We start from the raw sequence: 24771 nt of genomic DNA, 5'->3' as shown, positions 1-24771 counted from the left end.
TTCTGCTCCTACAAAGCAGCTGCATTAACTAATAAGAGCTGTAGAATCAGAGCAAAGCCTCTTACCGTGTTTGATTATGTTGTTCCCTTCTTTCTTCCCTCAAAGGGAAGATGATATTCTTATTTGTTCCACCTTATAAACTTCTTTTGTGGGAAAGACATTGCGCTTTTAGGGAGATTACTTTCATTTTCTCCAGCTAATCTTGTTTCTAGCTTTTTAGTGGCAACAAACTTTAGGTATCATTTATTCATTCAGCAAACATGTATTAAATAGATCTGTGCTGGACACAAGGGGGAAAACAAAATGAGTAAAGTCATCTTTGCTCTTATGACTTCACTAGAATCTGCATGTTTCAAGTGTTTCAGCGGTTCAGCACTCATTACATTGAATGGCTTGTGGGAAGAGCTAATTAGCTCATTGAGTAATGAAATGATTCTCTCAAGTGCTTTAAATAAATATCAAGCCTTAAGATCTAGGCAGAAATTGCTTTTTTATTATTTTACACATGTTGAACATTTTGTTTGTTTTTCAGGCAAATGCCATGTATTTGCAAACAGAAATTGCTTGTGATGGATAGTTCTAGAGGTTAGAATTGGGCTGTTTCCTTCTCCTGTGGTTCTTTACCTAGGACTCTGTGTGGTCTGCAAATCAGCGGCATAAGCATCCCCTGGGAGTTGGGAGAGGTGCAGCCTCTCATGCCTCCACCCAGGCCCACCAACACAGATGTGCTGCTGAGCAGATTGCCCGGTGATTCATTTACACTTGGGCGTTTCAGATGCGCTGGTCCACTGCAGTATTTCTCAAGCTCTGCTTTGTGCGCAAAGGTCATCTGACAATCTGACCAAACTACAGTTTTGTGGGCTCCATCCTCAGAGAGTCTACCTACCTGGGGTAGGATCTGAAAATTTGCATTTCCACCCAGCTTCCTGACAACGCTGGTGCTGCTGTTTGAGATCCACGCTTTGAGTAACAGTGCTCTAGTTGTCTTGCAACCCTGGATTGCTGCTTGGTGATGGAGGTCGTGAACTCCAATTCACAATTGCTGTAGGAATGAAGAGGAACATGGAACAGTGGAGGGATATTGGGACATGGGTCTGAAAGGAACTTGGCGCCAGGCGGACAAGATTGTAGACTTTTAAATGTTTGCTGACGGAGTTTGGATTCTGTCTAGTAGCCTTTTGTTTTATAAAGTCATGTCCAGTGTTACCTCCTATGTGATGGGCGCGCTTTGTTTCTGTTGCAGGATTAAGCATGAGAACATCGTTGCCCTGGAAGACATTTACGAAAGCCCAAATCACCTGTACTTGGTCATGCAACTGTAAGTACCTTGTTTTATTCATGAATCCTGGCCAGGGTTGCATACTCCCAATGCTTAAAGGGACTGGGTGGTAAAATCAATGAAGGCGGTGGCCAGGGCAAACAGCTGGGAGCCGTGCAGCCTGTGGCACACTGGAGAAGCCTGTATTCATCTGAAGACCGTGCGCTGTACCCGGGAGGCTCCAGGCTCTTTTTGGTTTCATCTGCAGCTGCCGGGCCAGAGTGAGCAACCTCACAGTGCGACCCGGCCTTAGAATTGCAAGGTCTCTGTTACTTCCTAATGTGCCAAGTCCAAATGTTGTTGCCCCAAGACACCTCAGGGGACCCGAGATGAAGTGCACGTCACTCTCGCCTCTAGGAGAAACTGCCACCCTTGTCTTCATGGGTAGGGATGCTGGGCGAGGGAAGCAGGTGGTAGCTGTGTGCTCCATCTCTTCCCTTCTACTCTTCCCCTGGTGGATAATGCACCAGCGATTGAAGTGGGAATTCATGCCAGAGGAAAGAGGAGTCCCACTGGAGTCACACCTTGACCCTGTCACTCCCGTTAGGTTACACCTGCATTCTAATACCACTGGAGATGACGAAAAAAATGAGAAAGCCAGATATTCAGGTAGAGACTGTACCTGAGCATGCATTTTTAAAATCTTTGGATGGAATTGGTCTCCTTATTCACATAAATGTGTACTCTAGGTGATAGAATCCCTAGGAGTATTCCAAGACTACATTTATTAAATGGGAGTGATAGAAATTGCACGCTTGAGCCATTACCCAAGTACATAAATTCTGGAGCACTATAATATTGAGCTTAATGATAGAAGAGGATTTTTGTTGAAGTTTCAAATATATACTTGATTACATTATTTATTGATGATTTTTAGGCTTTGGATTGCCAAAGATATGCAGAAGCTTTGATGGTTAGCCTAACCATTAATTTTTCATGTATTTTTATCCTTATGAATGTTTAAACAACATCTTAAGTTGGGATTATGTGAGGATGCAAATAAGTGTTCATCAGTACATTTATTTCCTCTCTCAGTATCTTTAAACCATTTTAGGAGAGTATGAAATTTTTGTGTAAATATTTTTAAAGTCTTTAAGCTGGAAGCCTGTGGGTGACCTTTTGTGTCAAATGGCGGTCTTGGGTGGTGACCAGCAGTCTTAGCAATTTCTCTGTTGGAGTCAGCCAGGACACTGACCATGACTAACTAAACCTATTATGCTGCCAAGGTCAGCAGTTTTTGCCTGCTGGGTCACGTGCTACCTCTCCAGGTACTAAAGTGCAATCTTTCCTGGTTCCTGTTCTTTTGTTTGTTGTATGATTTGCCACACTTCCGATTTTTCCTTGAGAGCAAGAGTTCTCTGAAAATGTCAGGATGCTCCCTGGAACTGGCTCTGTTTTACACCGGTCTCCTCTCACAGGTGCAGGAGGAGCATTATCTTCTCAAACGCAGATTGTCTAGTGGGAGGTGTGTGACACTTTGGTGATGAGCAAAAGCCCCACAGTATGTCAGCTGTGTATTTAACTGTGTGCATTTATATTGGTAAAGCAAAAAGTCCTAACACTTGAATCTAAAGCTGTATGTATTTTTTTAATTTCATATTGTGGCTAAGCAGCTACAGCTAAACATCAGAGAACCCCAAATATGTACAATCTCAGCTCTGCCCTCTCATCAGCTGGGGGAATTGGGCGCATGTCTGGGTCTGAGTACCAGTTTCTATGATGAGAAAAAAATAGGGATCCTAAGAATGTGTAGGTTGAAGGACAAAAGTGAGTAGTGCAGGAGAGAATGGGGTGCGAGACGGTCTGTTACACGCAGTAGGCCCTCAGGACATAGTGGTTTCTTTATGGACATCTGTGTCCTTTCATCAGATTTCCCTGCAGATGGTCTTTAACTTGACAAGGTCAAGTTCAGGGAAACCTGAGTTTTTCCTTCCTATGCTTCTTGGTTGTGTACATACCAGCACAATGTTTTGGAGAGATGAGTTTGGCATGTGAGCCAGGGAAGTCTCTGGAACAGAACCAACCTCAGAACCATGCTTGGAAGTCATTGTTGGCACAGCTCTCCCTACTTCCTCCCTGCGCTTCTCTAAGGGGGCTTCTGCCCTCTCTTGTCATTATATAAAACCTCATTAATATGGCCAGTGCTCATGGAGAATTTATAGTAATTCAAAGAGGGATTAGGTTGGAATTACCTTTGTGGGGCCTTGGAGGCAGATTGTCAGGCAGATAATCATAACATCCAGATCTAGAGGAGATGAATATTTGCACTACCTAAGGAAAAGACTCTATTTGTGCTACTAAGCAGTTTAGAAGCACTATTTACATGGACACTGGGTATGCTCATTGCATAATGTTAACCTGTTTGATTCTGTTTTCATTGGTTCTCATTCCTTGTTTAACAACCAACTTCCCTGAGGAATGGTGTGCCTACACTTCACCATATTTTTTTTAAATAGTGATGAACATGCTAGAATCATGCTCAAGAAGTCACCACCATAATCAAGATACAGAAAATGTCCATCATCCCTAAAAGATTATGTGAAGTCCTCCCTCCCTCATGCATGATTCCAGTCAACCAGTGATCTTTCACTCACTAGAGACTTTTTTATTTTCTAAAATAACATCTATGTGAACTCATAGTACGCACTCTTTAGTGTCTGACTTGTTTCTCCCATAAGTGTTTGAAAGCTCATCCATGTAGTAGGGAGGCTTAGTTGCACATGATGTTTTCTAACAAGTAGTATTCCACTGTGTGGATGGTCCACGTGCTATCTGGCTTTTGATGGACATTTGGGTTGTTCTCAGTTTGCAGGCTATTGGGAATAAAGCTGCTTTGAATAGTCTTGTGCAAGCTTTTGGGGGTGTGTTTGAGTAAAGACCCGGTAGTAGAATGAGTGGGTCCTACGGTAATGGTAAGCGTTGTGTTTAATTTTTAAAGAAGCTGACAGTTTTCCAAAGTCCGCTGGCAGTGTATGCAAATTCTTGTCGTTCTGCATTCTTGTGGCAGTCCTCGATTTTAGTCCTGCTGGTGGGAGTCTCCTGGTATCTTACAGTGGTTGTAATCTGCATTTCCTGATGACTGATGGTGATGGTCATCTTTGAATGCCCTCACTGGTCATTTGTCCTCATATTCCTTCTTTGTAAAGTGTCTTTTTTTTGGATATTTTGCTAAGGTTTTATTGGATCATCATCCTATTAGTGGGTTTTAAGTGGTCTTCATATATTCTATGTTTGGTCAGTTATGTGTAATATGAATATTTTCCCCTAATCGGTAGCTTGCTTTTTTGTTTTAATAATGGTTACTTTTTGAAAAAGAGCTTTATTGAGATATAATTCACATGCTCATTTACAATTCACTTGTATAAGATATGCAACTAACTTTTTAAAGTTACAAGTTGAAGCATCATCACAACCTAATTTTAGGACATTTTTGTCTCTCCAAATGGAACTCTGTTTACTACTAGCAGTCATTCTCAGTTCTTCCCCCCTCGGTCCCTAGAAATCATTTACTCTTAGTCTCTATGGACTTGCTTGTTTTGGACATTTCATATGAATGGAATCATACAATTTATGGGCTTTTGTGACTGACCTCTTTGAATTAGTGTAATGTTTTCAAGGTTTATCAGCATTGCAGTGTGTATCAAAGTTTCATTCCTTTTTATTGTATTTGTGGTATTTCACAAATAAATGTGGTATTTCATTATATTTATATACCACATTGTATTTATCTACTCAATATTGATTGACATTTAAATTGTTTCCACTTTTTGGCTGTTATGAACACTATGCTGAGCATATTCATCCACCAAGCTTTGTATGGACAGATGGTTTCATGTCCTTTGGATAAATACCAAGGAGTAGAATCATTGGGTCAAACAGTAACTCTATGAACTGCCAAACTGTTTTCCAAATTGATCACACCATTTTGGTCTCATGAGTTATGTATGAGGTTTCCAGCTTTTCTATATATTTTTAAAAATATCTGTCTTATTTGAAGAGTGACAGAGACCGAGGTTGGGGAATGATGGCGGGGAAGACACACATACATACATACACACACAGTGCGAGAGCGAGAGAGAGAGAGAGAAAGAGAGAGATATGAATATCTTCCATCCTAGGATCCTAGATCAGGCCAAAGCTAGGAGCTTGGAACCCCATTCAGGTCTCCCACATGAGTGGCAGGGGTGTAAGCACTTGGGCCATTTTCTGCTGCTTTCTCAAGTGCATTAGCAGGGAGCTCTTTGGGAAGTGAAGCAACCAGGACTTGCATCTGTAACCTGATATGGGATACTGGTGTTGAACTGCATCATAATGCTGGCCCCAACTTTTCTACATTTTTGCCAACACTTGTTACTGTCTTGTCTTGTTCTTTTCTTTACTTTCTTTTTTTTTTTTTTTTTTAAGATTTACGTATATATTTGAAAGAGCTACAGAGAGAGAGAAATCTTCCAACTGCTAGTTCACTCCCCAAATGCTGCAATGGCCAGGCTAAAGCCAAGATCCAGGGGCTTCCTCCAGGTCAGCTTAACCCGCTGTGCCATAGCGCCAGCCCCCATTGTCTGCCTTTGTGATGGTAGTGTCCAGTGGGCATGAACTGAGATCTTGTGGTTGTGGGGTGTATCTCTCTGATGACTGGTGATGGTGAACATCTTGTCATGTGCTTATTGACCACTTTGTATCTTCTATAGAGAAATACCTTCTCAGATATTTTATTCATTTTGCAATTTGGTGATTTACCTTTTATTGCATTTTCTAAGACATATATTGTATATATAAGTCTCTTACAGTTTGCAAATTTTCCCCCATTCTGTTGATTATCTTTTTACATTTTTGCTAGTATCATTTGTAACATAAAAATTTTAACTCTGATATAGTCTAGTTTTGTATTTTCTTTTTTGTTGTTTATGTTTTTGGTATCAAATCTAAGAAACTACATCCTAATTCTTAGTGGTACCTTCAGAATATGGCAAGTTTTAGTGATGATGATTTTTTTTTAATGGTTAATGCTTTTTTTTTCCTGTATAAGAAGGTTTTGCCTACTCTCTATTTTTTCTTTTAGAACTCCTATGGTGTTAGTTTTTCCATTTAGGTGTATTTCAGGACCAATTTTTTTCCCCCAAAGAAACCTTTTATTTAAGGAATACAAACTTCATGCATTTCATAAGTACTGCTTTAAGAATATAGTGATTCTTCCCTTCATACTCACCCTCTCACCCCCTCCTCCCCCTCCTCCTCCCTCTTCCATTCCCAGTCCCATTCTTCACTAAGACCCATTTTCAATTAACTTTATACACAGAAGACCAACTGTATACTAAGTAAAGAGTTCAGCAATTTGCACGAGAGAAAAACAAAAGCTGTTCCTCAGCAGTCAAGACAAGGTCTGTTCAAAGTCATTGCATCTCAAAGTTAATTTCACGTATTTTTTTCCTTTTTAGAACTTAATTAACTGTAAAGAAGCGCCCAAGAATAATACATCTTTTGCACGCACTTAGACATAACTATAATTTATGACATATAAGAATATCCTCCACTAATACATTAAAATAAATTAAGTCCTTGAGAACAAGTTTTTTTTTTTGTTTTTTGTTTTTTTGTTTTTTGTTTTGTTTTTTTTTTTTTTTTTGACAGGCAGAGTGGATAGTGAGAGAGAGACAGAGAGGAAGGTCTTCCTTTTGGCCGTTGGTTCACCCTCCAATGGTCGCTGCGGCCGGCGCATCATGCTGATCCGAAGCCGGGAGCCAGGTGCTTCTCTTGGTCTCCCACGCGGGTGCAGGGCCCAAGCACTTGGGCCATCCTCCACTGTCTTCCCGGGCCATAGCAGAGAGCTGGCCTGGAAGAGGGGCAACCGGGATAGAATCCGGCGCCCCAACCAGGACTAGAACCCAGTGTGCCGGCGCCGCAAGGCGGAGGATTAGCCTGTTAAGCCACGGCACTGGCCGTGAGAACAAGTTTTATCATTAATTAAGGAAGTACCTAAGAAAACAAGCAATGGAGTTGGACACTTTGGCATAACTAAAACTTATGAGACGTAAGAATATCCTGGGCTGGTGCCGTGGCACAGTAGGTTAATCCTCTGCCTGCGGTGCTGGCACCCCGTATGGGTGCCAGTTCAAGTCCCAGCTTCTCCACTTCCAATCCAGCTCTCTGGTATGGCCTGTGAAAGCACTAGAAAATGGCCCAAGTCATTGGGCCTCTGCACCCACGTGGGAGACCAGGAAGAAGCACCAAGAAGCACCTGGCTCCTGGCTCTTGGCACAGCTCCGGCCATTGCAGCCACTAGGGAATGAACCAATGGACTGAAGACCTTTCTCTCTGGTGGGGTTACTTTCTGGACTCATTATCCTTATTCATTACTCTGTATGTCTGTCTGTCTGGTCATAGCACACTGTCTTGTGTGATGTAGCTTTATAGCAAGCCTTAAAATAGGAAATGCATGCCTTCTAACTGTGTGCTCTTTTCTTTAAATTGTTTTGGCTAGTCTATATTGTTTGCATTTTCATAGGAATTTTAGAGTCAACTGTTTTTTTTTCCCCAAAAGATACTGTGGGAATTTTGTTTGGGGTTACACTGAATCTGTATATCAACCTGAGAATTAGTAACAACTAAAAAGAATTGAACGTTTTGGTTCATAAGCATGATCAGTCTCCTTTTTTATTTTGATCTTTCCCTACTTTCAGTCATGTTTATAATTTTTAAGAATGTAGGCCCTCCTTATCTTTGGTCAGTTTATTCAGAAATACTTCAATTAGTTGATCTTACGATATAAATGGATTTTTCTCTTTCTGCTAATATATAAAAATACATTTTTTTTACATTAACCTATGACCTTACTGAATTCACTTATTACTGTATTAGTTGCTTGGTAGATTTCTTAGCATTTTCTATCTAAACAATAATGTTATCTGCAATTTACATAATTGTAGTTAATTCCCAATAGAATTCTACTTGGTAAAATTTTGATAGTTCATTTGTAAATGTTAAGTGCAGTTTAATGTCATTAATAATATCTTTAATATTTTTGAAAATATTTAGAAAAGTCAAATTAGCCTCTTCATTGCTTCCTCTTTTCCACTGATATCCTGAATCAGTGAGATTTTGAAAGCACAATGTCCCTTCCTTCAAAAGAAAGAAGGAAAATCTTGATGCATTAAAATATAATACTACTGGAATAGTCTTTTGGTTTAGTCTGAGGATTTTGTGGACTATATTATCATTTTTCTGGTACATTTGTTTGTGTTTGGCAAAACTCAATAGTTCTTGTTCCTGAAAACTCATCTCATTTCTGTCTGGGTCAGTGGAAAGTGATTTTATTTTGTTCCTTTGGGTTTTTTGTTTGCCTATTTGTGTTTGTTTTTGTTCTAATAGAGCTTGGGAAGTTCTCGATTTCCTAATACTTAGGCTTTAGAACACAACTTTTTGGGGGACTACATTTCACAATGTTTGTGCCTGGGAATTTTTTGGTTTCCTAGGAAACATCAGCTTGAGCACTGAAGCTCAGATACAACAGAGGCTGCTCAGCCCCCTAATTTTATTACTCCTCTAATTGCTATTTCAGTTCTGAGAATTGTAGCTTACTTGTCCCTGTGCTTCTACAGAAAAAGGGACTTGATTGTTTATAGAGGTCTATATTTGAATTTTATTTGGAGGATTGGACAAATATTTTTTTTTCAGAATGCTTTTCTTGGGGGGACATTCTTCTTTCGACATGGGGGAGGTCATTATGACACAAAGATAAGTTACGCAGGGGTGTTTTGGGGTTCAGTCCTCATCTGACCTCGCTTGTCGGATATCTGTCCATGTATTTGGTTAAGTTGAAGGACACCCCCTTGACTCTCCCATTTCATTTCTGTAACGTCTTAGGAAGTAAACTTGAGGCTGGTACAGTGGAAAGGAGTCGGAGTACTTATGAAAAAGAGAAGATGCGGATTCTGTTCCTTATTGAATTAAATTGTTTTTTCAGTTAAACTTAAATTTCCATGTGTGGGTTCACAGCTGAATTTGCATCTCCGGCCTGGACCCCTCTGTGGAACTCCAGTCTTGTATATCCAGCTGGCTGCTCAGCACTTCCCCTGGGCTCAATTGTCAGGTCCAAAACAGACTCACATGTGCCACAAAAATCGGCCTCTGCTGCCTGTCTCAGCAGCTCTACTCCTGCAGTTGTTGGGGGCCAAAACTTAGGAGGCACCCTTGGCTCATCCTCTCCCACACCCGGTCATCCCATCCCTCGGCAAATCCTGTGTCACCAATTGCACGTACACACGCATATACTCCAGAAAGTTCATGGAGAAATGGAACTAAAAGCTGAGTTTATTTTTGTGTAAAAAAGTTTTGGAGTCCGTGCATAGTTTTATCATAAAATGTGTTTCCCGTGAATTTTGAAGAGGAATCCAACCACACGTACCATCTCCATCCACATCTACCACGCTTGTCTGAGACGTGGCAGGTGCACATGGAAGACCTCTCTCTCTACCCTCAACCCTGCCCAGATGCACTGCTGTCTCACAGTGTGTTGGGCAAACCTCGTCATACTTTTCTTAGAAAACTCCCATTGACTTTCCACGTTAGGCTGAAGACACAGTTCTTACCGTGGTCTCCAGGGCCCCATGTGTCTCGGTCTCTAACCTTGCTTAGGTCCCATCCCACTCTCTCGCCCTTGCATTCTGCCACATCCAGGCCGGCATACTTGCTGTTCTCAAACACACCCAGGAACCACTGTGCCTGGAACACACTCCTGGTCCCTTGAACGACTTAATCGTCCTGGAATGAGAGAAATACTAGAATTTATGCAAATGGCATCTTTGTATTGAGAGACTCCCGTCGCTGCCCTGGATAAAACAGCACCTCCCCTCACCAGCTCCTACCACGCACACTTTTCCTGCCCCTCTGCAACTCCATTTCTCTGCACAGCACTTGCCATCCTCTGAAATGCTGTCTCTGCTTTTTGTCCATTAAGATGGTTCTTGCACATTATGGCAGCTACTTAGTAAATATTTGTCCAACTAGGAGTAATGGTTAACACATTCAGCTACTCATTTAACCCCTTGAACAATCTTAGGAGCTGCTCTTATTACAATTTTAGATGAAGAACCTGTGCAGAAGCTGATCAGTCAGTTAGCAACTCGATATGCGCCCTTGAGTACTGTAATGTATAAGACACTGACCACGTTTTCTAGGGAAATATCCCCTAGGTGTTATTAATATGGCTGATTCTGTTTACCTGGAAAAGTTTGTGAGTTATGATTCAGTGATGATTAAAAACAGAGCTAACTAGACAACGCTGTGGTTTTTGTGTGTGTGTGTGTTTGTAGAAAAAAAAGTAGTCAGTAATTTTATCATAATAATTTATTAAAATTAGCTAATTCCATCTGCAGTATTCATTCATTTATTTCTTAGATAGTGTTTACAATGGGTAAGTGGATGAATGAGTGCGTTTTACCAATGTTGTGATGTGTTACTTTGTACTTATTCCACACGAGATGTCAATATTTCTTTCATTTTATGATACCGTTCAGATATGCACAATTAAAATTACCTACTGAACTTGAAAAAAAAAACCAAGATTAAATGCACATTGTTTAAAGAGTATTAACTTGATTCCTGACTAGCCCAAGTCATGGAAATATATGCAGCTTCCCTGATAAAATATGGTTTATCTCCTCTGTTGGCTTGTGTGTGAGGCCGTTTGAATGGTTCCCTGTTTGTGGGGGTTGCCAGTGTTAGCTTTCACGGGGATATTGTATTCATAATTCATACTCTGTGTTCTCAGAAACAGTTTTAATTAGAACACAAATTATGACTCCCAAAAGAAAGCATTCTGTAAGTAGCAAAGCATAATAATGAAGAAAGAAGGATCTCTGGGTATGGCACCTTAATATATTTACATATAAATGACCAAAATCTTATCTTTGTCCACCACAGTCCCTCATTGAGAGCCTAGTAGGCTTTTGATGGCTTCTGTTCAGTATTGGGCGGGTGGGAAGGGGCTGGGCAACACCAGCACGGCTCAGTGAATGCAGAGATGGTAACAGACATGATTGTTTGGGGCAGCATTGTGCCAGGCACCCTCACCGAAGTCTCTTAAGTGGAGGGTGATTAAGGGTGAGCCAGGGGCAGGTGTTCCGGTTTGGCGCCCCCATCTCTTATCTGAGAGCTCAAGCTCCAGCTCTTCCACTTCTTTGTTTTGTTTTGTTTTGTTTTGTTTTTGACAGGCAGAGTGGACAGTGAGAGAGAGACAGAGAGAAAGGTCTTCCTTTCCGTTGGTTCACCCTCCAATGGCCACTGCGGCTGGCGCGCTGCAGCCACCGCGCTGATCAGAAGCCAGGAGCCAGGTGCTTCTCCTGGTCTCCTGTGCGGGTGCAGGGCCCAAGGACCTGGGCCATCCTCCATTGCACTCCTGGGCCACAGCAGAGAGCTGGCCTGGAAGAGGAGCAACCAGGACAGAATCCGGCGACCCAACCAGGACTAGAACCCAGTGTGCCGGTGCCACAAGGCGGAGGATTAGCCTAGTGAGCCGCAGCATCCGCTCTTCCAGCTTCTTGCTAATGTGCACCCTGGGAGGCAACAGGAAGTGGCTCAAATACTTGGGTCCCTGCCATGCACATGGGAGTCCCAGACAGAGTTCCATGTTCCTAGCTTTGGCCTCGTCCAGCCCTGGCTGTGGTGGGCATTTGGGGGGTGAACCAGTGGATGAAAGGTTCTGTGCCACCCTCAACTTTCTCTCCCTCCCACTCTCTTTCTCCCTCTTTCTGTGTGTGTGTGTGTGTGTACACGAGCTCATCTCTGTTTTTCAAATTCAAAGACAGCGAATAAATAGGGTGTTTTTTTTTTAAGGGAAAGGGTTTATTGGGGAAACTCAGCAGGCTGGAGGGAAGGGGCGAAGAAGGAAAAAGAGAGAGCAGGAAAGTATAAGAGAGACAGAGAGGAGAGGAGCTAGCGAGGAGAGAAGAGAGTGAGGAGAGAGGAGAGGGGGAGAGGAGAGGAGAGCAGAGAGCACAGAGAAGAGATAGTGAGTGAGAGAGGAGACAGCGAGCAGGAGGGAGCAGAAAGGAGAGAGGGGTGTTTTTGTTTTTTAAGTTACTCAGGTGGAAGTGCTAGGGGTGGTGTGGGGGAGGCTGTGCTCCAGGCTAAAGGGCAGTAGAGAGGCCTTCGGGAGCCTGGGGTAGGGGGTGGGGTTCAGCCTGTCAGGGTGTGGTCTCTGCGGGGCTCACTGAGGTCCCACTCCACAAGGAGCTGAGTCTGTGTGCGGCTTCATCTTGGGACACCATCTATGTGGGACTCAGCCTGTGTGAAACTGTGGGCGGGGCTCTGGTTGTGAGGAGACCAGGGGTGGAGGTTTGGTCTGTGAGGGATTCAGTCTCTGAGCAGTGTCGTGGTGGGAGTTCAGGCCAGCAGTTGTGGGGCGCTGTGTGACATCGTGGTGCAGATGTGGCTGGAGAGGCCACAGAGGTGAACTCAGGAGTTGTAGCTGCTGGCTGCTGCTCTGACATTCTCCAGACTAGTTACTGAATAGGCTTTGTTATTTATTTCTTTTTTCTGCCACTGCAAGCCCTCCTGAGATATAAAAGGTAATGAATGGAGAGTGAAGGCGGGAGGTCGGGGAAAACCAAGATCTACTAGAACCAAGAATCCATATTCCTAGGTTCCAGTATCTGGCATTGCCAGTGTAAAATCATGTTTTTGAGGTTTTTCCACTTTTAAAGTAAGCATTTTTAACTGTAAATTTCCTCTTAGCACCTCTTTTACTGCATCCTATAAGCTTTGGTACATTGTATTTTCACTTTCATTTACTTTAAGACATTTGCCAATTTCCTTCATGATTTCAGTTTCTTTGTCCTTGGTGAAGAGTGCATTGTTTAATTTCTATGGATTTGTGAATTTTCTGGTTTTCCTTCTGTTGTTGACTTCTGGTTTTCTTCCACTGGAGTCAGAAAAGATGCTTCGTGTGGTTTTGACACTGTAAAATTTATTAAGATTTATAGCCAAGTATATGGTCTGCCTGGAGCACGTCCATGTGAACTTGAGAAAAATGTGTTTCTGCTGTTTTTGGCTGAAGGGTTCCATGGGTGTCTGGAGGACCAATTGATCCGTAGTGTTATTCAAGTCATCTCTTTCCTTATTGATGTTTTGTTTAGTTCTAACTAGTATTGAAAGTGGAATAGCAAAGTCTCCAAGTATTATTATAGAGCCATTTCTTTCTTTTCTTTTGAAATATTTATTTATTTATTTATTTATTTGAAAGAGTTACAGAGGCAGAGAGAGAGAGAGGTCTTCTATCCACTGGTCCTCTACGCAAATGGCAGCTGCGGCCAGAGCTGGGCCGATCTGTAGCCAGGGGCCTGGAGCTTCTTCCAGATCTCCCATGCCTGTACAGGGGCCCAAGCACTTGGGCCACCTTCTGCTTTCCTAGGCCATAGCAGAGAGCTGGATTGGAAGTGGAGCAGCTGGGCTGAAACCTGTGCCCATATGGGATGCTGGCACTGCAAGTGGCAGCTTTACCCACTGTGCCACAGTTTTGGCCCCAGTATTTCTTTCTTTAATTCTGTCAGTATTTTTGTCCTATATTTTAGAGTTCTGATGTTTGTTGTGTGAATGTTTATAATTGCTGTGTCTTCTTAGTAAATTAACCTAAATTTTATTGACATAAAATGCCCTTCTTTGTCTCTTAGAATTTTTGCTTATTTTATATTATTAATATGACTTTTTTAGTTTAAGCATTTTCATGGTACTTTATTTTTAAATTTGAGAGAGAGAGCTAGATAGGTACAGAGAGAGGGCTCCCATCTGCTGGTTGACTCCCCAAATGCCTGCAATGTCTAGGACTGGGCTGGGCTGAAGCTGGCCCAATCAATCTGAGTCTCCCACGTGGGTGGCAGAAGCCCAATTACTTGAGCCATCTCCACTGCTTCCAAAGGTGTGTACTAGCAGGAAGCAGGAGTCAGGAGTCAGAGGCAGGCACTGGACCTGGAAACTCTGATACAGGACATGGGCATCTCAATCTCGAGGCCAAATGCCTGTTCCCACAGTATTTTTCTTTCTTCTTCTTCTTTTTTTTTTTTTTTTAATTTTTTGACAGGCAGAGTGGACAGTGAGAGAGAAAGACAGAGAGAAAGGTCTTCCTTTGCCGTTGGTTCACCCTCCAATGGCTGCCGCAGTTGGCGCACTGTGGCCGGCGCACCGCGCTGATCCGATGGCAGGAGCCAGGTGCTTCTCCTGGTCTCCCATGGGGTGCAGGGCCCAAGCACTTGGGCCATCCTCCACTGCACTCCCTGGCCATAGCAGAGAGCTGGCCTGGAAGAGGAGCAACCGGGACAGAATCCGGCACCCCAACCAGGACTAGAACCCGGTGTGCCGGTGCCGCAAGGCGGAGGATAAGCCTATTGAGCCGCGGCGCTGGCTCCCACAGTATTTTTCTAAACACCATCTCACCCATTTCATTCAGTGTGAATGACATCTTTCATTAACATATAAGGAGTCCTTAAAGAATACAAAGTTTTACATCTCAGGAATCATGTGGTTACTAATACTGAATTTTTTTTGACAGGCAGAGTTAGTGAGAGAGAGAGACAGAGAGAAAGGTCTTCCTTCCGTTGGTTCACCCCCCAAATGGCCACTATGGCGGGCGCGCTGCGCTGATCCGAAGCCAGGAGCCAGGTGCTTCTCCTGGTCTCCCATGCAGGTACAGGGCCCAAAGCACTTGGGCCATCCTCCACTTCACTCCCGGGCCACAGCAGAGAGCTGGACTGGAAGAGGAGCAACTGGGACAGAATCCGGCACCCTAACCGGGACTAGAACCCAGGGTGCCGGCGCTGCAGGCGGAGGATTAGCCTAGTGAGCTGCAGCGCCAGCCACTAATACTGAAATTTGACAATCCATTGATTGTCATAAAGAATAGAATCATTCTCAAAATATAAAGCATCAGTTGCAGAAATTATCTGTTTATTCACGGGTGGATTGTGTAGATATTTATTTGAGTTAAGAACACATAATATCTGAGTCAGCGAGCTCAGACTTGTAAACACAGAACAAAAGAGGTGTTCGCATAGACTCCATTGCTGCTAATTCCCTAATAGATAACACTTGGGGCATATTGGAAGAGCGCCTATGCAGTAATCATTTTCAGAATATATCAGATTAGACTTCCTAGGTTGAGATGCTCCTGATGATGATACATTAAAAGAAACAGGCTCTCTGCTCCAACTAAGCCTGAGTCCTTGTCCCCTGCGACCTCACTGTCAGCTTCCTGCCCCATGTTTTCTCTGCGTCTTCCATTCCAGGAGTTTTCCTTCTACTCCTTGCAGGTGTCTACACCCTTCTTTTCTTCTGTTCAGGCCCAACAGACTGAATTTCTTGCAGTCCCACTCTTCATGCCCTTCTGCCTGGAAGCCACCCACCTCTGCACCCAGCACATCCATCTGGCCATCACCCTCCATTCAGGGTCTCTTCTCCACCCTGGGATCCCAAAGCATGCTCCTCGGTCCTCAAGGAAAACAGTCATTATGAGTTACCGTTGTTTCTCTCTTACCTGTGAGCACCCTTCATCTGTGAGCCCAGTGGCCAGAGTCTACAGAATATTTCTCTTTCCTGAAATCCTACAGCATTTTAAACATCGGTATTGATTGCTATAATTGTTCATTCATTCACTGAACAAGTAATATGGAGCCCCTGCCTTGCACAGCCTGGCATTGTTAGTGGGGGTAGAGCAGTGAGTAAGATGAATGCCTTCCCTCTGTAAATCCTATGTGATTACAGGAGAGATGGACAGCAGACAGACAAGTAGTGTGATAAGCAACGGAGTTTGTCATAGGTAGTGTTATAGTCTGTTGAGAAAAATAAAAAATCAGGGGATTAGCAAAACTGGCAGGTGGGTGGGAGGTTTGGCTGCTCAGTACAAAATGGTCATGAGACATCTGAGCACAGATTTGCAGGAGGTGGGGTAGTCAGGACCAGGTCTGGATTCGTGGGTATGTGGTCACACGGAGCCTGAGGTCAGGAGGCCCCACCTTTGAGTTTTAATGCTTGGTTATTGCCATCTGGAAAGTCTTCATCATTGCATGTTTGAATTTGTGTGTGTGTGTGTGTGCATTTAAAGATTTATTTATGGCCGGCGCCGCGGCTCAGTAGGCTAATCCTCCGCCTTGCGGCACCGGCACACCGGGTTCTAGTCCCGGTCGGGGCACCGATCCTGTCCCGGTTGCCCCTCTTCCAGGCCAGCTCTCTGCTGTGGCCAGGGAGTGCAGTGGAGGATGGCCCAAGTGCTTGGGCCCTGCACCCCATGGGAGACCAGGATAAGCACCTGGCTCCTGCCATCGGATCAGCGCAGTGCGCCGGCCGCAGCGCGCTACCGCGGCGGCCATTGGAGGGTGAACCAACGGCAAAAGGAAGACCTTTCTCTCTGTCTCTCTCTCACTGTCCACTCTGCCTGTCAAAAATTAAAAAAAAAAAAAAAAAGATTTATTTATTTATTTGAAAGAGTTACAGAGAGAGACAGATCTTCCATCCACTGGTTCACTCTCCAAACGGCCACAATAGCCAGGGCTGGGTCAGGCCAAAGCCAGGATCTAGGATCCAGGAACTGCAGCTGAGTCCCTCATATGTGGCAGAGTTCTTTGTCTTTTAATTAAACTTGTTTCTAACTGACAGGATTAAAGTTGAGGTAGAGACCTTCCCAAGGGCAGAAGCAGAAAAGGAGTCCTCTGTCCTGGGAATGAAATGTGGCTGTCACCTGCTTGCCTATGAATGCTTCAGCTGCAGTCCCTGTCTGCTTGTATGTAGCCATTTCAAGGTTCTGCTCATTAGCACAGAGCATTGATGTTAGCCCTCACCAGACAGCTTACAGCTCGTTGTGTGGGTGGAAAACAAAAACCGTCTTCAGTAAGGATGTTGGCACGTGCAGTATTGTATCATTCCTGTGGCCACCATGTAATATTAGGATACCCAATCAGATGTATGCAAGCAACCATGTAAGGGAGACAAAGAGTTGCTAAAACCATGGGTAAGGGAAAACCCTTCTTTGTTCGGGACTCAGGATTTTGGATAAGAAATTCCACCTGGGCCTTATGCCGGCATAATAAAAGACTACTTCCTGTTAAAAGGCCTTGGTGTCTTGTCTCAGTACATGAATCCTGCTACAGTAGGTGGCAGGGGCCCAAACACTTTTCCCAGGCCATTAGTAGGTATCTGGATTGGAAGTGGAGCAGCTGGAATACTAACAGGTACCCAAATGGGATGCTAGCATGGCAGGCTGTGGCTTTACAACTATGCCACAATGCCGGCCCCATGAATTTGTGTTTTTTAATCTGATGGGACAGTGGAGGGCCTGGCCCCAGGTGTCGAGAGGGCTTGGATCAGAAGCGGGCAGCAGCATATGCCAGTGTGGTGGGGACCCCAGGGAGCTGGAGAGGGGCCTGCACTCACCCTGCTAGTAAGAATCCCACAGCTCAGGCAGCATGGCTTCAGAATACAAATAAAAAACATGAAAAGCAAGGAAAAGTCCTTTTCGCTCCTGCCATCTGAATAAGGGGCCTACATTTTGATCTTGCGTGGGTCCCACGAGTTACATAGCCAGCACCGTGCGCGGTGGTCGGACACAAAGTGTTCTTGCCCAGGGGCCTGCAGGCACAGCATGCAGAAATGTGTGCTGTGTGTGTGTGGTGGGGGCAAGGGGCCTGTGTGGCTGGTGGGAGGTGCAGCCAGGAGACAGGCCTGCTGGCAGCCTGGAGACACTGCAGTGTCTGCCCGTTCTGGGGCAGCTCTTTCTCATGCTTAGATCCTGGCTGCTGAAGGGAGTCTGGGTGCCAGCTTGAGTAAGGGATGTGCACCCCAAGGTGACCTTGGAAATCACCCAACCCCACCGTAGCGTCAGTCTCCTATGTCTTTTTTTTTTTTTTTTTTGACAGAGTGGATAGTGAGAGAGAGAGACAGAGAGAAAGGTCTTCCTTTTGCCATTGGTTCACCCTCCAGTGGCCGCCGTGGCTGGCGCGCTGCGGCCGGTGTACCGCGCTGATCCGATGGTGGGAGCCAGGTGCCTATCCTGGTCTCCCATGGGGTGCAGGGCCCAAGCACTTGGGCCATCCTCCACTGCACTCCCTGGCCACAGCAGAGAGCTGGCCTGGAAGAGGGGCAACCGGGACAGAATCCGGTGCCCCGACCGGGACTAGAACCCGGTGTGCTGGCGCCGCAAGGCGGAGGATTAGCCTAGTGAGCCGTGGTGCCGGCCATTCTCCTATGTCTTTTTGCTGCCCCTGGTTTTCTCAGCGTGCACCTCCATAAAGCAGGCTGAGGTGTGGGAATCCCAGCAGTGAGGGCTTCTGCGTGTGCAGCGAAGTCGTCCCACCTGCTGAGATATTTCTTTTTTTTTTTATTTTTAAAGATTTATTTATGTATTTGAAATTCAGAGTTACGCAGAGAGAGAGAGAGAGGTCTTCCATCTGATGGTCCACTCCCCAGTTGGCCGCAACTCCTGGAGCTGCACCAATCTGAAGCCTGGAGCCAGGAGCTTCTTCCGGGTCTCCCACGTGGGCGCAGGGGCCCAAGGACTTGGCTATCTTCCACCGCCCTCCCAGGCCATAGCAGAGAGCTGGATTGAAAGTGGAGCAGCTAGGTCTCAAACTGGTGCCCATATGGGATGCCGGTGCATCAGGCCAGGGCGTTAACCCACTGCACCACAGCACCAGCCCCTGCTGAGATACTTCCAAGCCTTGTCTCATGTCTCTAAATCCTCGGAGCCTTGTGAATTACACATGTTGGTCATGATGCTGGTGCGGCGGCCCCAGCACATGACAGAAATCTGGTGCTTCCCACAAGGAGGGAGGCGAACAGCTGGGATTTTTGAGCAGTGCTCGGGTTCTGGTTTCGAAACAGGCATCCAGAATTCTGCCAGGCCCTCCTTTTGCCACACCCAGATGATTCATGTTACAGCTTGAAGTAGAAGTGCCTTGCTGCCTGTGTGTCCTAGGCTCCCGAGCCCCATTCCCTGCCATCCGTCCTTCGTCCTGCCCACTCCCAATCTCGGCCCACTCTCTCACTCACTGACTCATGTCCCCAGCCCCTAGGACCTGGACGGTCAGGATGGTGCCACCAGTGTCCACGTGGACAACCCACCAAATGACCTGCCCTGTGCCTGGGCCCGCTGCTCTCCTATAACTCTGCGGCCAGGCAGCTCCACTACAGGGCCACTCTCAAGAATGGGGCTCCCCAGAGCTTCTCTGCTCTGTGATCTTAATCTCCACCACTCCGTGTCTGCCTTTAGCTTGGTGGACAACTGCCCACTTTCTCCTGTGCCTGTGCCTGTTCTTCTTTTTCATGATTTATTCCAGTTTTATTTTCCCTTCTCCATTTTCATAACAGATCCAGAGAACTGATTGACACTATCGTAAGCTGTCACTGTTGTGTAGCACCTATGGATTTGCCATTTCTGCATTTTTGTTGAACAGGATGATGCTGTGTTTTGTTGAAACAGAAGTGGAAAAGAAGCGATCCTTTAAATGAAGCAGTCGGTATATGTGGATGCTCCGTTCTCAGTGATGGAAATGTGCCACTCCCAGGAAAGGCTCGAGGACACATTTGCATCCTGCAGCTTAGGAAGTCAGGAGATGAGCGCCATTGGAATCCCTCCCAGAACAGCAAGACTGCAACAGGGAGCCATTCCTAGTTTTACATTTTTGCACCATCGTCTTTATGTCTGTCCTTCAATGTCATTGAGAGAAGTGAGTTTATTGAGAGCCACTAGTGCCCGTCCTCCTGCCGGGCTTCCCCATCCAGCCTGACCCCACAAGCCTCCCCATAGTCTCATCTGCCTGCATCATTTCTTCTTTGCCCGGCTCATCCACTCTGCAGATGCAAACCTGACGTCAGTGCAACTGCATGTACCCTCTGCTCCTGCTTCGGGGCTGCTGGGTCCCTTGGCAGGTGAGAGCTGCAGGGAAGCCCGTGCGCCCTGACCGTAGCCCAGCCCTCAGCACCGCTTCCCTTCCTTTCCAACTCATCTCTCGGTCTCTTACACTTCATTTATTCCAGACATTTATTCTTCCTTCTAAACTACCTGTTCCCGAGTTTTTGAGAGAGTACTTTGTAAATCACTTCAGTCATACCGGAATGACAAACAGCTGCTGCTGCTTCTTTTTTTTTTTTTTTTTTAAACAGGAGTTGATGAAATTTTTAATAGACTTTTTTATAGTAATTTGGGTTTTATAGCAATAGTGAGAGGAAGATACAGAGAGTTCCTATATATCCCTTGCCCCTACACATGTATAACCTCTCCCACATTCTGTATCTTGTACCACAATAGTACATTTGTTAGAGTCCACTGACTGTGCTGACGCATTGCCATCACCCAAAGTCTGTAGTTATTATTAGGGTTCACTCTTGGTGCAGGTGCTGTACATTCTGTGGATTTTGACAAATGTGTAATGACACGTATCCATCCTTATAGTGTCATTCGGAATAGTACTACTGCCCTGAAGATCAGCTCTGCTTCCCCATTCGCCCCGCCCTCCTCCCTAACCCCTGCAATCACTCACGCTTTTATTGTCTGTTCTTCTGTCTTCGTTAGAATGTCAGAGTCAGTCATACAGCGTACAGTCTTTTCAGATCGACGCCTTTCAGTTAGTAATGCTCGTTTAAGGTTCCTCCACGCTTTCTTTTAGTGCTGAATTGTATGCTGTTGTCTGGGCATACCATGTTCACCTACTGAAGGTATCTTGGTTGTTTCCTGGTTTGGGCAGTGATGGATAAAGCTGCTGTAAATATCTGTGTGCGGGTTTTTGTGTGGACGTAGCTTTCGATCCATTTCTGTAAGTAACAAAGAACATGACTGCTGGTACGGATCATGGGAGAATGTTGCATGAGAGACCACCAGGCACCTCCAGAGTGCCTGTGCCATTTTGCATTGCCAGCAGCAATGAATTGAGAGCTCCTGTTGTTGCAAATCTCCTCCAACACTGGTGTTTTCTAGAGTGGTGTTTCACTGTTATTTTATTTGGTAATTTCCTAATGACATGACAGGAAGCGTCTTTTCATGTACTTATTTGTCATCTTTGTATCTGCTTTGGTGAGATATTCGGGTCTTTTGTTCTTTTTAAAATTGGGCCATTTATTTTCTTACTGTTGGGTTTTTAAGTGTTCTTTTGATATTTAGGATAACAGTCCTGTATCAGGTCGGTCTATTACAAATATTTTCTCCCTGTCTGCGGCTTCTTTTTTCAGTTTCCTGAGTATGTCTTTCCAGAAGTTTTTAATTTTATTGAAGTCTGGCTCCTAAGTTCTTTCTTTGTGGATTGGGCCTTTGGTGTTTTGTCTTTAAATAGTCATTGCTACACCCAAGGTCACCTAGATTTTCTCCTGTGTTTTCTCTAGGAGGTCTGTAGGTTTTGTGTTTTATATTTAGATCTGTGATCCATTTTTGAGTTCATTTTTGTGGTGGATGTAGGGTTTGTATTTAGATTCTTTTTTCCCCCAACATGTGATGTCCAGTTTTTAGAGCATAGCTTGTTGAAAGTCTTGTTGAAAATACTGCCTTTTCTCCATTGTGTTGCCTTTGCTCATTTTTCCTTTTTTTTTTTTTTTTTTTTTTTTTGTTATTTGACAGAGTTAGACAGTGAGAGAGAGAGAGAGAGACAGAGAGACAGAGAGAAAGGTCTTCCTCCATTGGTTCACCCTCTAAATGCCCGCTACGGCCAGAGCTAGGCCAATCCGAAGCCAGGAGCCAGGTGCTTCCTTCTGGTCTCCCATACAGGTGCAGGAGCCCAAGCACTTGGGCCATCCTCCACTGCCCTCCTGGGCCACAGCAGAGAGCTGGACTGGAAGAGGAGCAACCAAGACTAGAACCCAGCATCCATATGAGATGCCGGCACCACAGGCAGAGGATTAACCAAGTGAGCCATGGCGCCAGCCCCACCTTTGCTCATTTTGCTCATTTTTTCAAGATTGATTAACCATATTTATGTGGGTCCATTTCTGGGTTCTCTGTTCTGTTCAGTTGCTCTTTCTGTCTCTTCTTTTGCCAGTATCACACTATCTTGACACTACCATTTTATAATCAGCCTTGAGGTCAGGTAGAATCAATCCTCTGGCTTCTTCCTTCTCCTTTAAGATATCGTTGGGTCTTCAAAATCTTTCGCTATTTCATGTAAGCTTTAGAATTTATTGATAGCCATCAAGTACTTGCTGAGTTCCTCCCTCCCTCCCCCCCCCTCCCTCCCTCCCTTCCCTTCCCCTCCCCCCCTCCCTCCCTTCTGGGGCATATAAAAATCTACATCATTGAGAGGTATCAATGCATGTTCAGTGTTGAGACTATTTGTAGCACTTACAGTATATACAAAGCAAAGCAGCATTAGACTACTGTTGTTCACATTTGAGAAACAGATTTAAGCTTTATGCTAATTTAACATTATAGTTCATGCAGTGACATTATTATTATTTCATAGTTTTTTCTTCTGAAACTTAATAAGCAAGTTATGTGAGCACATGGAATAATGCCATGTCTTCTTCCTAATAATAGTAAATTTTAAAATCCAAATATTTTGTATCATGGAAACTTTACCTAGCTGCACAAAGGCTCCCAAATACAGTAGAGTCATACAGTTTCTTCTTTGTAGATCCATTAATTTATAGTTATTTTAGTGCAGATAAATGCAGGGCACTACTCTAGATTATTGAGCAACAAAAATGTCAGTGTGTCTCTACCTGCATTTGAGTAGGAGCACAGCACAGCCGCAGCTATGGGAAGTAAATGCCCTCACATGTCCTCCACTGCTTCCTGGGTTCTGTTCCATGTCACGGGAGCTAGTTTAATGGCTACTGTCAGGTCTCAACTGTCTCTGAAAACTCCTTTATTAACATTGTTAAAGTTTAACTAATAGAACACTTACAGTCTCAATAAGCTAGTATTTTTCTTACTCTTCACTAACTAGTTTAAATATAATAGGTAATGTTTTAAGTTTTTATAGACACCTTATTAAAATGATTAAAAGTATCTAAAGTACCATTAGTGGGTAAAATATTAACAAAAAATGGCACTAGGAGTATTTTTGAGGCTACTTTTTTCCTAACTGGGAAAGCTGTGGGATTCACAGCGAACACAGATGTAAGACACTTTAACCCTGCGGTTTTAGAACAGCAATAGTAAGAGTAAATGCATGAAACACAGAAAGATGAGCAGGGTTGCAGGAGAAAGATCTAATAAACGCTTGAATTTTGGACGCCTTTAACACAAAAGGATTCACGGTGCTTATAAGCACTATCATTATTTTCATCCTTTAAGTAGTTCAGAACTTTATTTCATTTCTAATTTTATCCAGAAATAAAAACCTAATTCATTACATAGTGTATCATCAATCTCAGTTTTCAAGTATTCAAGGATGCAACCCCAAGTAGTTTCTTTTGTGGCAACAACACACTTATGGACTGAGTTTCAAAGACAAGGAAAAATTCATTTAAATTAACTGATACACTCTTCTGCCCAAAGACGTAAGAACTAAGACTTAACACTAATACTCAAAAGGTATGTAATAAGAGAAGGAAAAAAAAAGATGGTCCAGTAAAATCAATGTCTTTTTATTTTTTATTTTTTATTTTTTTTAATTTTTTGACAGGCAGAGTGGACAGTGAGAGAGAGAGATAGAGAGAAAGGTCTTCCTTTTTGCCGTTGGTTCACCCTCCAATGGCTGCTGTGGTAGGCGCGCTGCGGCTGGCGCACCGCGCTGATCCTATGGCAGGAGCCAGGTGCTTCTCCTGGTCTCCCATGGGGTGCAGGGCCCAAGCACTTGGGCCATCCTCCACTGCACTTCCTGGCCACAGCAGAGAGCTGGCCTGGAAGAGGGGCAACCTGGACAGGATCAGTGCCCCGACCGGGACTAGAACCTGGTGTGCCGGCGCCACAAGGCAGAGGATTAGCCTATTGAGCCACGGCGCCAGCCCATCAATGTCTTCTTTTTAAAAAGATTAAAAAACAGTCTGCATTAATATGTGGCTAGATTCTCAGTAACAGGATCTTCTGAAGTCTAAGGAACTATAGAAGAAAAATTAGAGTAAGTTCAATTTCCCTGCTGTTTTCCCATAAATGTTCCTGTTGTCTACTTTGGAGTTCCTTTGTACTTTTACTGGGAGATTTTCTTTGCTCACCTTCTTTCATAGTGATGACCTTGTTTCTGTGTTTCTGTGTGTAGCACATCCTTAAGCATTGTTTGCAAGGCTGGATGGGTAATGACAAATTCTTCCAATTTCTGTTTGTTATGGAAGGTCTTTATTTCACCTTCCTTCATAAATGAGAGCTTTGCAGGGTACAGTATTCTGAGTTGACTTTTTTTTTTTTTCTTAAGACTTGGGCTATACCTCACCAATCCCTCCTAGCCTGTAGGGTGTCTGCTGTGAGTCTAATTGGAGACCCTCTGCAAGTAATCTGGTGTTTCTCTTGTACATTTTAGAATCTTTGCTTTATGGTTTTCTGTGGAAGATTT

At 44.2% G+C, this 24771-nt stretch overlaps 1 protein-coding gene across 4 annotated transcripts in view; it reads left to right on the top strand.

Moving 5' to 3' along the window:
• Positions 1 to 24771, top strand: part of CAMK1D (calcium/calmodulin dependent protein kinase ID) — a 444773-nt gene that overhangs the window by 269581 nt on the left and 150421 nt on the right. For all 4 annotated transcript variants that reach the window (XM_062210906.1, XM_062210905.1, XM_062210908.1 and 1 more), the window contains one exon: positions 1244 to 1318. In XM_062210906.1, the coding sequence (XP_062066890.1) occupies positions 1244 to 1318 (75 nt within the window). The remainder of the gene's footprint in view (positions 1 to 1243; positions 1319 to 24771) is intronic.

Source organism: Lepus europaeus, chromosome 14 (assembly GCF_033115175.1).
Source record: "Lepus europaeus isolate LE1 chromosome 14, mLepTim1.pri, whole genome shotgun sequence".
NCBI lineage: Eukaryota > Metazoa > Chordata > Mammalia > Lagomorpha > Leporidae > Lepus > Lepus europaeus.
This window is presented reverse-complemented; position numbering and strand designations above follow the sequence as displayed.